This window comes from Carassius carassius, chromosome 24 (assembly GCF_963082965.1).
Source record: "Carassius carassius chromosome 24, fCarCar2.1, whole genome shotgun sequence".
Classification (NCBI taxonomy): Eukaryota; Metazoa; Chordata; class Actinopteri; order Cypriniformes; family Cyprinidae; genus Carassius; species Carassius carassius.
Window position 1 is genome coordinate 26,773,807 of NC_081778.1, and position 15,100 is coordinate 26,788,906.

General features: G+C 35.8%; 4 protein-coding genes and 1 long non-coding RNA gene across 6 annotated transcripts; 2 read left to right on the top strand and 3 right to left on the bottom strand.

The window, feature by feature from the left end:
• Positions 1 to 841: 841 nt before the first annotated feature.
• Positions 842 to 3,505, top strand: LOC132103320 (sodium channel subunit beta-1-like). Its single transcript, XM_059508328.1, has 5 exons — positions 842 to 1,243; positions 1,727 to 1,893; positions 2,242 to 2,479; positions 2,567 to 2,726; positions 2,828 to 3,505. The coding sequence occupies exons 1-5, from the start codon at positions 1,192 to 1,194 to the stop codon at positions 2,871 to 2,873; spliced, it is 663 nt and encodes a 220-aa protein (XP_059364311.1). The 5' UTR covers positions 842 to 1,191; the 3' UTR covers positions 2,874 to 3,505.
• Positions 3,506 to 3,824: 319 nt separating this feature from the next.
• Positions 3,825 to 5,352, bottom strand: LOC132103526 (apoptosis-associated speck-like protein containing a CARD). Its single transcript, XM_059508643.1, has 4 exons — positions 4,997 to 5,352; positions 4,794 to 4,810; positions 4,563 to 4,605; positions 3,825 to 4,388 (listed from the first exon to the last, which is right to left on the bottom strand). Exons 1-4 carry the CDS (start codon positions 5,265 to 5,267, stop codon positions 4,141 to 4,143), a joined length of 579 nt encoding a protein of 192 aa, XP_059364626.1. The 5' UTR covers positions 5,268 to 5,352; the 3' UTR covers positions 3,825 to 4,140.
• Positions 5,353 to 6,051: 699 nt separating this feature from the next.
• On the top strand, positions 6,052 to 6,829 carry LOC132103706 (uncharacterized). Its single transcript, XR_009423437.1, has 2 exons — positions 6,052 to 6,677; positions 6,758 to 6,829. It is a non-coding gene; the product is annotated as an uncharacterized LOC132103706 (long non-coding RNA).
• A 196-nt stretch (positions 6,830 to 7,025) lies between these two features.
• Positions 7,026 to 10,675, bottom strand: LOC132103323 (caspase a-like). Its single transcript, XM_059508333.1, has 7 exons — positions 10,341 to 10,675; positions 8,836 to 8,996; positions 8,500 to 8,676; positions 8,094 to 8,334; positions 7,852 to 7,968; positions 7,518 to 7,627; positions 7,026 to 7,380 (listed from the first exon to the last, which is right to left on the bottom strand). The coding sequence occupies exons 1-7, from the start codon at positions 10,609 to 10,611 to the stop codon at positions 7,273 to 7,275; spliced, it is 1,185 nt and encodes a 394-aa protein (XP_059364316.1). The 5' UTR covers positions 10,612 to 10,675; the 3' UTR covers positions 7,026 to 7,272.
• A 242-nt stretch (positions 10,676 to 10,917) lies between these two features.
• LOC132103325 (ETS translocation variant 2-like) lies at positions 10,918 to 14,001 on the bottom strand. Of its 2 annotated transcripts, none has more exons than XM_059508335.1 (8): positions 13,844 to 14,001; positions 13,519 to 13,602; positions 12,755 to 12,832; positions 12,565 to 12,654; positions 12,268 to 12,465; positions 11,889 to 12,125; positions 11,659 to 11,777; positions 10,918 to 11,500 (listed from the first exon to the last, which is right to left on the bottom strand). In XM_059508335.1, exons 2-8 carry the CDS (start codon positions 13,598 to 13,600, stop codon positions 11,228 to 11,230), a joined length of 1,077 nt encoding a protein of 358 aa, XP_059364318.1. In that variant the 5' UTR covers positions 13,601 to 13,602; positions 13,844 to 14,001; the 3' UTR covers positions 10,918 to 11,227. The 2 variants fall into 2 exon arrangements, with proteins under 2 accessions (XP_059364318.1, XP_059364317.1); XM_059508334.1 differs by having other exon boundaries at positions 12,755 to 12,865; positions 13,844 to 14,000.
• Positions 14,002 to 15,100: the final 1,099 nt, after the last annotated feature.

Below are 15,100 nucleotides of genomic sequence, written 5' to 3' on the forward strand. Positions count from 1 at the left end.
TAGTACTACATTTAGCTAGCTTGTTTATTCATTTTCAGGAGCATAAACCAACCATAAAGGATCAGGTCTGGATCTCAGTAATGTCCTTGGCATATGGTCCCTAAAATTAACTCATTATAAGCCAAATACTAGTTTATTACAACTAGTTTATTTTGATATTATGTTCATTACTTAAATCTAACAAAAATTATACAGATGATTTCTGAGAAATTTGACATTAGGAAAGCAGGCCTGTGTGCTCATTTGATATGGCAAGCCATTTCAACATGTATAATTTATTAAATTATTACTAAATAATGTATATTTTTAAACTTTTCTATAACTATTCATCAGATACTACTAGATAGTCACTTATTATCTAGGGCTTACTATTTCAATAGTTAGAAAGAGTTTTTAACTTGACTGGAATATAAAGTTGCTATTCTGACTAGTCATTAGGTAAAAAAACAAGATATAGTTTTATCTTACATAAATACTTGTATCTAATAATAAAAACAAACTAGTAAAACTGATTGTAACTGAGGTACCAGTATTAATTGGATTACATTCAAATCAAAAGTGATTTTTTTCATATTTGAGATCTCCATAGAATCCAATGGCACACCTAATAATAATAACCAAAAAATACTGTCACTGTTTGGAAAGTGACTAAGAAATTTAACTGAATTGAATTACAGGAAATGAATAGATACTATAGGATTATTTCTAGTGCAAGCACTAGAAACATCAAATAGATAATAGTTTAAGGGAATAAATGTTAAAACGGCATGCCACGTGATCATTAGGTGATCTTATAGCAACTGAATGCCTCTCATCTGAATCTGACTTCTCATATTGCGTGTTGAGTTGCAAGCACAAGGATTCACACTGTCTATACTTAGCTCTCCTAAACGTCAAAGTCTGAGGCAAGACACGATCTGTTTTAGTGACGTGATCTACTTTTAGAACTTTTAACGCATTTCTTTAAATTATTTGATCACTGGAGGATTGTGTTAAAATGAATGGTTTTGGGAAAATCAATTGAAGAGCGCGAATGGAATGTATTTGTGTTTTGTATTTAAAATAAAATCTGAGGCTGTTATAGACCAGTAATGGTTAACAAACTGGGATAGTAACAAAGCGCAACGTGGGACACATTTTGAGGAACGATTTATTAATGCATCGGTTTATAACGCTGTGTGAATTGTGAAAATGCCACTGGGAATGATTTCATTTTTGGCTCTCTGCATCTTTTATATTCAAGGTAAGTTGTAATGTGAATGTGAAATTGAAATTATTTAAAATTATATATAAGCGATTTAGAGGATATTATATATTTAGGGTAAAATTATCAAGTGGATCATTAATTCAGTCATCAGAGGGACCAATTCTCACTCTTAACTAGTTGCCTATTAGCATGCCTATATTACTAACATATTGACTGTTTATTATAGTACTTATGAAGCACATGGTACCTGATTCTGCATGACCATATTTTAGACCCTAAAATAAAATAAAAATTCTACCCCATACCTAAACTTAACAACTACCTTATTAACGATTAATATTCATCAAAGTTTATTGAGGTAAAAGTCATAGTTAATAGTGAGAAATTGAAATGTGACAAAAAGGGACCCACTGCCATACAATTGGTATGATTTAATGCATCAGAATTATAACAATCTTGCATTTCTTTTTCTTGCTTGTTAAACATTCTGTACATTAGTCTCAATATGTCTCATTGTAGTGCCACAGGGCCAGACTGCATGTGCTGAAGTGGACTCCATGACGGAGGCTGTGGCTGGAAAAGGCTTTCTGTTGGGTTGTATTTCCTGCAAAAGGAGAGAAGAAGTGCCTGGTTCTGCTATTGTTGATTGGCATTTCAAAGCAGCTGGAACTGAGGAGTTTATCCATGTTAGTAAAGTGATTCTTTGTGTCAGATCAGGTCACTTCAGGTTTCACACTGCTTATAATTTACCCGGGGTTAATAATTAATCCTGGGCATTCATCAACTGATGAGTTTCACACTGTTCATTCCTAAAGCCTGGGTTAACATTCTTATCTGTGATATGTTCCCCGGGGTTAAAAGCAGGGTTTAAAATGACAATAACCCGAAGTAAAGCATAGTGTGAAAAGCCCTATAGAACTTACAGTAAATATTTTAGAACAAAGCATAGAAAGTCACTCAGTTTAAATGAGCTGAAAATATTTGTAAATACTTTACATCTGATTTTATTCTAGCAATATCTCTATCCCTCTCAGATTTTTCAGTATGAATATAATAACCCCACCATTCTTCATGAAGACTTTGAGGGAAGATTAGCGTGGCAAGGAACTATGAGGACAAAGGATGTGCAAACTGGTGCCATCTTTATTCACAATGTCACATATAATGACACTGGGACTTACCTCTGTACCTTCCACCGCACGCTGTATCTTCCTCTGTACGAGGAACATGTGGAAATAAATAAAGAGGTGGAACTCACAGTTGTGGAAAAAGGTGAGGTTCATTCAAGACTCTCTAACAAGCAAAAAAAAGTAATTTGATATTCAGTAATTTGAATATCTGAATTTGTTACTCCCCAAGCCAACCCTGAGCTGACGTCTGTGATCTCTGAGATCATGATGTACGTCTTGATTGTAGTTCTGCAGTTGTGGATGATTGGAGTGCTGATTTACTGCTATCGGAAGATCTACGCTGAGAACGAAGCTCGCGAGGCCAGAAAAACTGCATGCTCTCAAAACAAGTAAGGGTCACTTTTGTGTTGTTCATTTTACACAACACACATAATGTTATTTTATATCTTTCTGATTCAACATTTCCTGCTTTCATCTTGTGTTTCCACAGACTCGTTGGGTCAAAAGATCCTTGTGATGGCATTTATTTGGAATAACTACAGATTTGGTTAGGCTTATTATTTTCAGTGAATATAGAATGATAATATATTTCATACATAGTGTTAAAGGAATAGTTCATCCTAAAATGAAAATTTGTTAATACTTAACTCACGCTCAGGCCTTCAAAGATGCAGCTGAGTTTTTTTCTTCATCAGAAAAGATTTGGAGAAATTTAGCATTACATCACTTGCTCACCAATGGATCCTCTGCAGTGAATGGGTGCCGTCAGAATGAGAGATGAAAAAAAACATATAATTCACAAGTAATCCACAAGATTCCAGTTCATCAATTAACGTCTTGTGAAGTGAACTTTAAACTGCATGTCGCTACCAGCCAAAATAGTCCATAATCCATAATACAGTGGATTCCTACAGTAAAAAAGACAATTTCCTGTTGTCCTCTCACATAAAATAAAAAAAATCCACCAACATATTTTTTTAGAACTGTTTTGGACTGTTTTATTACAAACATGCAGGCATGTTGATTATTGTGATGTTTTATCGGCTGTTTGGACACCCATCATGGATCACCCATTCACTGCAGAGGACCCTTTGGTGAATAAGTGATGTAATGCTAAATTTCTCCAAATCTTTTCAGAATAAGAAACAAACTCATCTAAATCTTGGATTACCAGAAGGCGAGTAAATTTTCAGCAAATTTTCACTTCGAGGTGAACTATTCCTGTAGTGTGGATGATGAGGAGGACTAGTCTTGCAGCCAGTATAAACCTCACTGAGGTGCATTCAATGCAGTGCTATACTACTATAGAAATGTCACTAGAAATATACTGAGGTTACCTCAGTATATTTCTAGTGACATTTCTATAGTAGTATAGCACTGCATTGAATAAACTAGTGCAGAATGATTAAGTCACATAGCAATAAAAACAAATACAACATTGTATTCATAAGACATTATATGCAAAGTTGAATAAGGAATATAAAGAGTCTGAATAAATAAACATTTTAATTATGAATTCCATCAATCTGAAGAAACTAAAATGGTTCGCCAAAAAAAAAAAAATCTGGTTTCTAGATTTGCTTGTTTATTGACTGATGATAAAAAACAGACAAGACAAAGACAAAAGAAAAAAAGTATAGGAAACTAAATTCAAACAATGGTAGGTTAAAATGTTTAAACCATTTGTTTGCTGTTATTGTGAAAAAGAAGTTCCTTGTTTTCATGATGTATCCTGTATACTAATTAGACTAGTAAACTAAATAAAAAAAAACATTAAATGTAAAAATATCCAGGCGTTTTCACTTATGCTCCAGGTCTCAAGCTAAACTCAATATCCTTGAGAGCTAATAAGGCATCTTTCCCTTTAGTGCCAGCAGATTTCATTGGGCCCATTAATAACTCTCTCATCTTGATTCGTGGGTTTTTCTTAGCACGGATGTTACTGTAAACCTCCTCTGTGATGACTTTCTTGTCTAGAAGTTGATCTAGGATGGCATCTACGTTATACACTCGGCTTATCAGCTTTGCCCGATTCCTGTCAATGAAGTGCTCTGAAAGAGATGGAAACAAGCCTGTGGTCGGATTGTGAGGATACTGATGATGGAGTTAATAATAATCAGTGCTATGCATTGTGATATTTTAGGTTATGAATGAACGTTTTCATTATCGATACCAAACAGTAAAGTGATTTTAAACCTATTTTCCAAATAAATGCACATACTCACCATTAGATGGAGCGCCTGGGCCTGGTAAAGGAACAAGTGGAGCCTCTGAAAAACAAGTTAAAAGTTAATGATCCTCTTACAGTAAATCTCCAAGCGCACAGAAACTGTATATATATGGATTAGGTTGTTAATGCAGAATACGGCTAATTATTATTATTATGACCGATAATTTGTCTGGCCTTAAAATTATTGTTCTCCTCTTAAAACGATTGCATTCAAATGGCGGTTTACACAAAAGTCAGAAGAAACTGAAAGTGAAATTGAGTTGAAGTCAACCTATATTTAGAAATAGGAATAAAAAATAATTATGATTTGTCTTATTTGCATTAAAATATTTTTTTTCTTTTAAATGAAACCGCTTGTATTTGTAATAATTAAAACGCAATTAATTTATTTTGTAGCCTATTTGAATTCTTTAATAGTAGTTTACTCACATTGTCCTGTGTTCTCTTTTAGCTCCACTGCTTGTTCATTACAGCCAATAGCCTGCAAAATTTCGATTGTTACAGGAACAGAACCATCCGTTGTGAAAGTGTTCACCATTAAATCGGCGAGATCTAAAGAATCTTGAACTTTTTCGATTGTAGCTCGCCGGACGCGAGGCTCTGTCTTCCGGTCGCACAGTTTGCTTTTAAACCTTTTCTGATCTTCCTTCCCCAGATCATCAAAAATATCTTGCAGGTGATCTTTAATACTTTTCGCCATAGTTCCTTAATTCTTTAAAAGCGTCGTTCCTCTTCTAAAAACTGTCGAGGAGCATGAACTGGTGCTTTACGGGCCTCCTATAGGGTGATGTTTGATGTGTAGGCTACAGTAGGTGTGTCTTTATAGGCTTTCCGCCCTACAGGCCACTTTCTTGTAAATAGGGCACAAGAAAGTGTGTTCAGTTGCTTTTCTGAAAGCATAAGAGGCACACATCTCATGTTATTTTGTTGTGATACTTGAAAAGTAGGTTTTATCTACAGTTTGCAATCTAATACACACTATTTGTAATGTATGCTCTTATTATGTGACCTCACTAATATAGAAATTCTCAGTACAGAAAGAAGAATATCACACACTTTAGCACTCCAGCATCCTGACTCAACCAAACTGTACCTCAGAGAAAGCCATGATACTTTCCAGGAATACAGAAGGTAGCTGCATCTCACTTCTCACAGTTTTCATGATCCAAAAACACAAAGATGATTCAATGAACCCTTATGAAACAAAAATATATTGCAGTATATTGGAAAATATCCTGTAATATATTAGGCATATATTCTTATATATATTTATTTTTTCCAATATATTGCAATATATTGAAAGCGGCAATCATTTGTATATTTTGCAATATATTATATAATATATGTATCATTAATATATTATCAATTGTATTCAAATATATAATATATTAGAAAATAAAAAGGGAAAATAATATATTACAATATATCACAATATATTTTAAGAAATATATTGGTAAATATATTTTCCTTTCGTAAGGGAAACAATGAAAATTACATTTACATGTAGTCATATAGCAGACACTTCTATCCAAAGCAACTTACAAACTGTAGGACAAATTTAGATTAGATAAGCTAGTGTTAATTAATTAATTTATTTTTAAAACAAGCTGTTAGTAAATAAATAGAGTGCAAGTCTAAAAGGGGCATGCTTTTTTGTTTTGTTTTTAAGAATAGTGCCAGAGATAGAGGGTCAAATAAAGTTGGAAGGGAAGTGTTTTTAGCTGATTTCAAGATGACTAAGGACTGCTCGGATTGAGTTGGGCAGGTCATTCCACCAGGAGGGAACATTTCATTTAAAAGTCTGTGAAAGTGATTTTGTGCCTCTTTGAGATGGCACAATAAAGCGCCGTTCACTTGCAGAATGCAAGCTTCTAGAGGGTGAATTTAGGTGAAGGGATGCAGAGCTAGGCAAACATTAATACATAGAATGTTATGGCAGCAGCTATCGGTAGCCAATGCAAACTGATAAACAGAGTTGTGGCATGCATTCTTTTTGGTTCTTCAGGCTTATTTGAAAACGACATGATATGTGTGTCAGAGCAGGGTTGGAGCAAAACTCTGCAGTTATCCGGCCCTTGAGGGAATTGAGTTTGACACCCCTGCTCCACAGGTTCTGCAGAGCTCAAATGATCTCCTCAATTCACTGGGAGGGGCTTTACTTACTCCATACTGAGCCGAAAACTTCACAAGCAGCATTTTTTGTACCTCCTAAGGAGACTGACTGGTTACTGTAATATCTAATAAAGTTGTTTTCCTCCGGAAGTCAACATGTGCTATCATTAGTGTCATTAGTTATAGTTGTTATAAAAAGGAAGAGCAATGTTAACATTTGTTTATAAAACATAGAGTAACTTTTAGTATTTTAAATTGTTTAAAAAATACTTGGTTTCAGGTAGAGACACATCACTCAGCACATTATACACACATTTTAAAGAGTGTATTGTAATAAACACGTGTAATTTGAATGTCTTTATGGTTTTGTATAACACACAAAAAAAACAATGTTTATGCGAGGCAGGACTTTTATGTATCAGAACAGGTTTTCTTTCCATTTGTTAACTATTACTAAACATTGTTTTTTTCTTTACTTTTTTTTAAATAACTTTTTTCAGACATACAATATGGTTCAGGCTACGCTGAAGATTCAAAGGCACATGAGATTCAAAATTCACAGATGAGGAGTCAAAACATGTACAACTTGTAAATCAGAGCCCGGGAAAAAGGTAGAACAACTTTGGAAGCGTCGCTCTGTCTTTACACGCCATTTGTCTGAAGCGCCCCATCGAATCTGTGCTTTCAAAGCGTCTAATTACCTGTAAAAAGAGAACATAATGAACATTGTTGACAAGAAACCAAAGTTCTGAAGGTTATGAAAAATACTTTTGATCTTTTTTTTTTAAAGAAACATAATTCACAGTGATTGCTCTTGCAGCAGCGCCTGCGGATTTACCTTCCTGAACAGTTCTTCAATGTGATCCTCATGTGCATGTTTCATTAACACATCCACTAGGTTTTGGACATAAAATGTTCCATTCTGAACATGCCGGTAAGATTTGGTGTCTGTATACAGACAGAGAAATTTCAATAGTGGATTTAGGTGCTTTTAAACTTTACAAACAATAATGGAAATTAAATTGAATGAGCTACAAAATATGTTTTGGTGAAATTTATTTATGAATAAGTAGACTGTGCAAGATTTTTTTGGTTGGTCATGATTTGTTTCAATTAAAAAATTTAATACATCTTCATCTAATATGAAAATTAAGTGCAAATGCATTTTTTACCCGGTGTGCAGGACATGAGAGAAATGAAGTCTTTCTCCTTGTGCACAAAGTCATCGCCCTCTATAGCCTTTGACTCATCAAGCTCACCGTCACTGGCCCACATGCCTCCATGCTCCTCTGAAAAGATATTTGGATAGGAATGTGTAAGCCTTTTTCAACAGCACATGTGAGATGTGTAGTTACTATAATGATGAGAACTCAAATCCAAAAAACAAAAAGAACAATTGTATATTTTCAGTCACCTCCCCTGCAGGCTTGGATAAGAATAACCTTAGGTTTATCTCGCAGACCTGGACAATTCTCAGTGTTCAGACAGCGGTATATTTTATCAATCAGGAAGGTATCAGAGGGATTGGTTACTGTATTAAAACGGACACCCACTATGGCATCCCTTATGCCGTGGGACATTATAACCACAAAGGTGCTGTCTGAATATTCATGTTCTTGATGTTGCGCAAAATCCTTGACTGCTTTCTCCATATCCTGCCAATTCAAATAAACTAAATTTAAAAAACTAAATCAAGACACTTATAATAAGTACAATATGATAAACATTTTAGATGCATAATAATAAAAGATAAAGGTTTTCAATAAAATGCTGCATGCATCATCTGAATGCTTTTCTCTCGTAAGACCAGACTTGCACACCTTTGCAGAGAGATTTTTGTACTTTACAACTTGATAATCCAGCTCCTTTAACAGCCATTCCATGTTGTCTTCATCTCTGTCTGCCCCCCTTCTTGTCATGTCCTTATCTTCAAAATCTATGTTGTTGATAAGCAGAGCAAGACGTTTTCTTACAGACTTGTCTTTTACTTCGTAAATCTAGGAAAAACAACCAAGAAATGTTAATGCATAATTAAACCACAACCAATTCAATAGCAAATAGAGCAACTGTCATTCACGCTACAGTTATCATTAGAAAGACTATTAATGTGAATTATTAACAAAAAACTTTGTTTGATGGATTTGATGAATACTTGCCTCCTGTCCATTTTCTCTAAGAATTCTGTTTTTAAATTCTTGGCTGCATGGAATAACATGCAATTGTGTGTGCCAATCATCTGACAGAGCAAACTCGACCTTCAGACCCTGATCTGCTCTTGAGTCTACTGCATCCACACGTGACCGGGCCACAGGTAAACCTAGAAAAGAGAAAACAGGTCATGAGCTTATCAGTAATCCTATTTTAATAAATACAATATTCCTCACCTCTATGTTTTGACATTTAAACCTGAAACCCAAGACTATAATTCACATATGTTCAGAATTAAAAATAAAAATACCGGAACGGAATCATTTTCATTAATTTGGATTAAGAGTTCTTCAGTGTGCATTCTTAGTAAGGAACACCATACTAAAATACTCAGCGTTTCCTGTATTACTTGTCACCATAAAGTACTAGGTACTGAATCTACAGCGCGATATACAACGACCACTGTAGTACGCTTCTGAAGCGGGTTTGAATCAATCTGAATGAACCACATGTTCAAGTCTGGTTGGATTCAAAACTAATCTAATTGCTGATTTTACCACTTGCCGACAGTTAATGGAGCTTGCAGAGAAAAAAGTACAAAATCAACCTGTCTGCCACTCTGTCTCTATAGAACTTAAGGAAAAATAGGAAGTAATTTTCCACGGCATACCTGACAAACCTGTTAAGCTTTGTCTAGTTTCTAGTGTTCTAGTGTTGATAAAAACTGGTCTATAGGCCTATAGTCTTGCAGTTAACTGTATATGCTAAGTGATGACATATAGTTGTGCAGTGCTAAAAGAACAACAATCCAATGACTTTGAAAGTAACATAATGTGTGGTTAGACCAGAGGTGCCCAAACCATTCACTGTGAAAGGCAGGAAGCAAATGTTGCATTAGCTATATCCAAATAATAATGCGGTGGCATGTTTTGTTCTTCTTCCTCTTATTTTGGCCCATGGGCTCTGGTTTGGGCGTCTCAACCAAACACTGACTGATATTTCAAATGACAGACAGCCTACATAATGGGTTTTGTTTAAATGTATCTTTTAAATAGGAATTAATCTATGTTAGGCTACCTCACTTTTGTTAATAGCCTTTAATGTTTATGTAATAACAGGCATGCTGTATTGAATTCAGGATTCCTCGAAAGATGATCTGGGATGTTTTAAAAATTTGATAAAGAATAGTTTTGTATTTGTTTTGATGAAAGCTGAAAGGATTGCAGACAGACCTCTTCCTTCTGCATTTAATTTCGTATCTATTATAACAAGTTACTTATCGCGTGTCCTTGCAATCAAATGGCAGTTTACACAATAGTGAAAGGAAACTTACAGTAAAATTGAGTTGAAGTCAACTCAGGGGTAATAGGAATCAAAAATAAATATGATTTGTCTTATTTGCATTAAAATCATTTTTCTTTCAAATGAAACCGCTTGTAGCTATTTGTAATAATTAAAACGCAATGAATTTAATTTGTAGCCTATTTGAATTCTTTTATACTAGTTTACTTACATTGTCCTGTGTTCTTTTTGAGCTCCACTGCTTGTTCATTACAGCCAATCATCTGTAAAATTTCGATTGTTACAGGAACCGCACCAGTCGATGTGAAAGTGTTCACCATTAAATCAGCGAGATCTATAGCGTCGGTCACTTTTTCGAGTCTACCTCTTCGGATTCCGTGATCTTTCTTCCGATCGCAGAGCTTATTTTTAAAATTCTTTAGCTCGTCCTTCCCTAGATCATTAAAAGTATCCTCCAGATGGGCCTTAACACTTTTCGCCATGATTGCTCAGAGGTTTCGTGTCTGTTTATGAGGTGTGATTTGCTGTTGAAGGTTTTCACGGAGGCTTGTACATATATATATACACATATATATACGCCCCCGGTGGTCACCTGCAAGTTTGTTTCTCTTTTTTTCTATATTGACCAATGAACATCATGCACACTCCACCTGTAGGTGACTTGCGCTTTTTTAGCAAGAATCTCACCATATATATAGTTTTGTTTGTTCTGGTGGTGGCAAACTTTAAATAATTTCACCTGTCTGTAATAACAGGGTATATAAAAACTTGAAACCGAGTTAACAGCATTTTGTAAAAAGATGTTTACTGTAACATATCATTTATTTACAAGAATGCACAATCTGATGTCATCAGTTTACTAAAGAAAAAATATATATTTTACAAGATTAGTGTTCCAATGTCACAAGAGGTAGCTAACAATGTTTTCTAAAGGCACCTAACTGCATTTGATGGCTGATTTCAGATGTGTTGTTGAAAATGTCATTCAAAAGTCCAAATCAGTTTAAAGAACATATCTTTGAATGGAACAGCAGTCTTTTCCAGGGCATGACTTCTGATGTTTTACCCATCATTACACACATTTGAAAATGCTCTCCTCTAATGTGCCCAAGACTCTGTGGTTTCCTCCGATCTGGTTGTGCTTACAGACTGTGGAGATGCACCATTTGATGATGAGATGTTTTGACTGGCTAAGACCTCGTGTGCTGTCTTTCCAAGCATTCCTTGCACGTCACAAACAAAACGGTAGACGTAACGCTTTCCTGCCGTTTTGTGAATGATGTTTTTGTGGTAGTAGTAGCGCAGACCACGACTTAGCTTCTCGTAGTTCATTTTTGGCTTGTTTTTACACTGACCCCACCGCTTCGCCACCTGGAGGATACAAGGAAGATGCATCTCAAACCAACCAGTAAGACCTCTTCAGAACAACTTCAAAAATGTGGAAAATGCTAGATGTACAAGTGCTCTTTTGCTTACAACATTTTGAGACTGTATGTGTTGTTGTGTTTTGGTTGCACTATGAATTTTACCTCTGCAGGATCTGACATTTTAAACTCCCAGCCATCGCCAGTCCAGCTAATGAACGTGTGGCAAGCAGAATCCAGCAGAAGTTCTAGCAGAAACTGCCAAAGCTGGATGGGTCCCGATCCTGGTGGACGACAAACAATATCTATTCACGTATCTCGACAAGAACAAATGATTCTCACTGTCTGTTACGAAAAATAATCATCCTTTAGAAGCTCCTATGACAATGTCTGACCTGGATAGGTGGACATGGGTGTCATTTCCCCCTCTCTGTCTGATCTTTGAGATGGTGCGTTACGCCTTTTGGCCACACGGGGACAGCACTGCTCAGTGGATTTAGTAGCTGGAGGTGATGAAGAGGATGCTTGCTGTCCAAGCATGGAAGAGCAGTAACTGGGTGAAGGATAGTTGGACCAGTATGAAGGCCTGTGTTGCTCTGCCTCATACAAAGCATATGTTCTCTCAGTATCACCTATACAAGAAAAACACGTGTTAATATTTCAATGACAGTATGAATGCATAATTTTATATATATATATATATATATATATATATATATATATACTCATTTATTTATGTATCATAATAAGCCTATGTATCTCTCAGATGCTTACCCAGCTGGTCCAGATTGACAGTACCGGATGCTGCTCTGTGATTTGGACCTTTCCCAGGATGGTAATGGCTGCTGGTGTCCATCCCTTGGCTGAATGGAGTGCTTTGTGCTGGAGTACACAGGGGGACGAGGTTCTGGTAGGTTTGATTTGATTCCTGAAAGGCAACCTGCTGCCTGTCTGCTACCATTCCTTCTGGAACTTTGGAAAAATGGCACAACATGAGGCCATGTCACTTAAAAAAAGATTTTTTAAACATCTTAAGAAGAAAAACAAATAGTGGTATCATTTGATACTTACTATTAGTATAGGATGCCCAACTGCTAAACTCAGGGAAGGAGTCCAGATTAAAGAGTCCAGAGTCAGTGGAGTTGACTGCAAGAGTATGACCTATTCATTCAAAACACACAAAATGTTTGTAATCATTAAAGTACTTGTACATTGTGATTTAATATAATGCATTGGAATATGTACATTATGAGATGGTTACCTTTAGAACTGTGCAAATTTTCCTTCTGGGGCTCTGAATATGTTTCTGGATACTGCTGTTGGACAGGTCCTTTGCTGTCTAATAAAAAGGACAGGTCTTCATCACTGCAGTCTGGAGGTACATTATCAAAGGTGTCAAATGAATGAGAGTCAGAAGAAATGGTGTAGGGTTAACAATGGATCAATGGATGTGACCTCCCATAAAGTTTTCTACACTTAGTCTGGACTGTGCTGAAAGGAAACCCTAGAAAAGGGTCCGTGACAGAGTGATGAAGGAGAGGGGGTGCTAAATCTGTTTGAGGAGGAAGTCTGGAGGAAAGGATTAGGAAGAGAGGCAGAGAGCAGAAAAAAACGGGTGTATCTTTAACCTGACCACCCCTTGTTTTCTAGTTTGGACATTCCTAAATCTCAGAGCATGCATAGCCTGACATCCCCTTTTCCTGATGAGCTTTGAATTAGTGCACGCAAACAAGATGTCAAGGTCTGATTTTTAGGGGTTTGACAGGGATGTTGCAATGCTGGCTTAGCAGCTCAAGGACAACGGAAATGTTTTGCACAGACATTCAGGAAACAAAGCTGGAGAAATACTCAATCCCACAAAATCGGACAGATTTGTCCCTTGAGGGCAAATGTATGAATGTGATAATTGCAAAAATGAGCTTTGATGTTATTTATATACTGAGAGAGATAACTGAACATTTTAAAATGCAGAGATTTGTATTTAAACAATGGATGTGAGAAAATCATGTTGAAATATGATATTACCATATGAGCTGAAGTCAAATCCACCGGGAACCTCCTGAGTTCTGAAGTCTTCTGTGTAAAATCCAGCTTGATACATTTCCATATCTGAAGAAGAAGAAAAAAAAACAGTGACTTATAGAATATTCTCTTCATTGGGTTAGTTTTCTGTTTTGTCAGTCTAAATATGAAATTAAAAACACTTTAATTCTCACACCCTTGAGTATATTTTAATAAACATAGCTATCAGTGTGTGTAAAACATTTTCAATGGCAGCCAATGATTCAAACACTAAAAAATCTCAGGTCACAAATGACAGATTGAAACCTAATTGAACAGAAAACCTTACCTTAAAGTTCCCACAGAGTCCTTTTTCCAGATATCAAGGATTTACTACAGCTTCAAGCGCTGCGTTGCTCTTCTGTTGTCTGTTGCTGCTGGACTCAGGACCGTTATAAAGAGGCCGTGCGCGATGGGGCGTGTCCGCGCGTCTCGTGAAGGAATGCGTCGTGACTGCGGCTCCCTCCTTTTACTCCTCGTGACGTCAGACAGGAGTCACGACCACAGATTTGTTACCCTTCCATTCATAGAAAAGTTGCCCATTGGGAGTAGAAAAAACATCACTGGATAGGTTTGACAGACATGTCCCTTCACATTTTTCCCAAGAAAACGAGACCGTTTGACCTAAATGTTCTGATTACAAGTCTTAAATAATCTCGTTATAATAGGCTAATAAGTAAATAATATGTCTATTTCACGTTTTCTCAATCTGTAAATGACAGTCCATTCAATTGGGCCTACTGTTTACTGTTAAAAATATATAATATTCGAATCTATGGTACCATGAACGTTAAATATCCATGGAACCTTTCCATTGCGCAAAAGCATCTTCATGTTGAAGAAATGTTCACTCATTTTTTTATTTATTTTTTATTTTTTAAATATGGCATGGGGTTATATGGCATCACTGCGAAAACTCTGATTTGGAGCCTTTATTTTTAGTGCTCTGAATAGGATATGTGTTGTTCATTCAGTTTCTTGGTGAAAAGAAACTCTGGAAATAACACTGAAACATATGTCCAAAACTCTCAAATTTAAATGAGATCTGTATTACTAAAATTTGTTAAAGTGTTTCAAAGCCCTAATAAATTTTAAAGACAAAGCCCTATGATGTATTATTATTATTATTATTAGCTGGCCTACGACTAGTCCTAATAATAGGCTATTACAATTACTAACATTATTATAATGATGAATGTATAGAATAGAAATATAACAGCAAGGTTTTCGTGTTGCGTGTTAACTTACTGGAACTTAGAAACGAAATATGTAGGAATGTGAATTATACATCTGAACTATATTCAGTCGATTTTGTCTGAAATATGTGATCTAATATTTTGCATTAATAAATGACAGCTGACTTAGGCCTAGCTGAACCAATAACAGTTGAGGCTAATTTGTTGGGGTCCATGTCACTTACCGATCTGAATACATTCTTGTAAAGTGACGAGAGGAGAAATGTTCTAGCTGGAAGTCAGAAATAAGATCAATCAGAACCAGCAACTTAGATTTTAATGAGGCGTTCGTATCTTTAAAAGCCATTCAA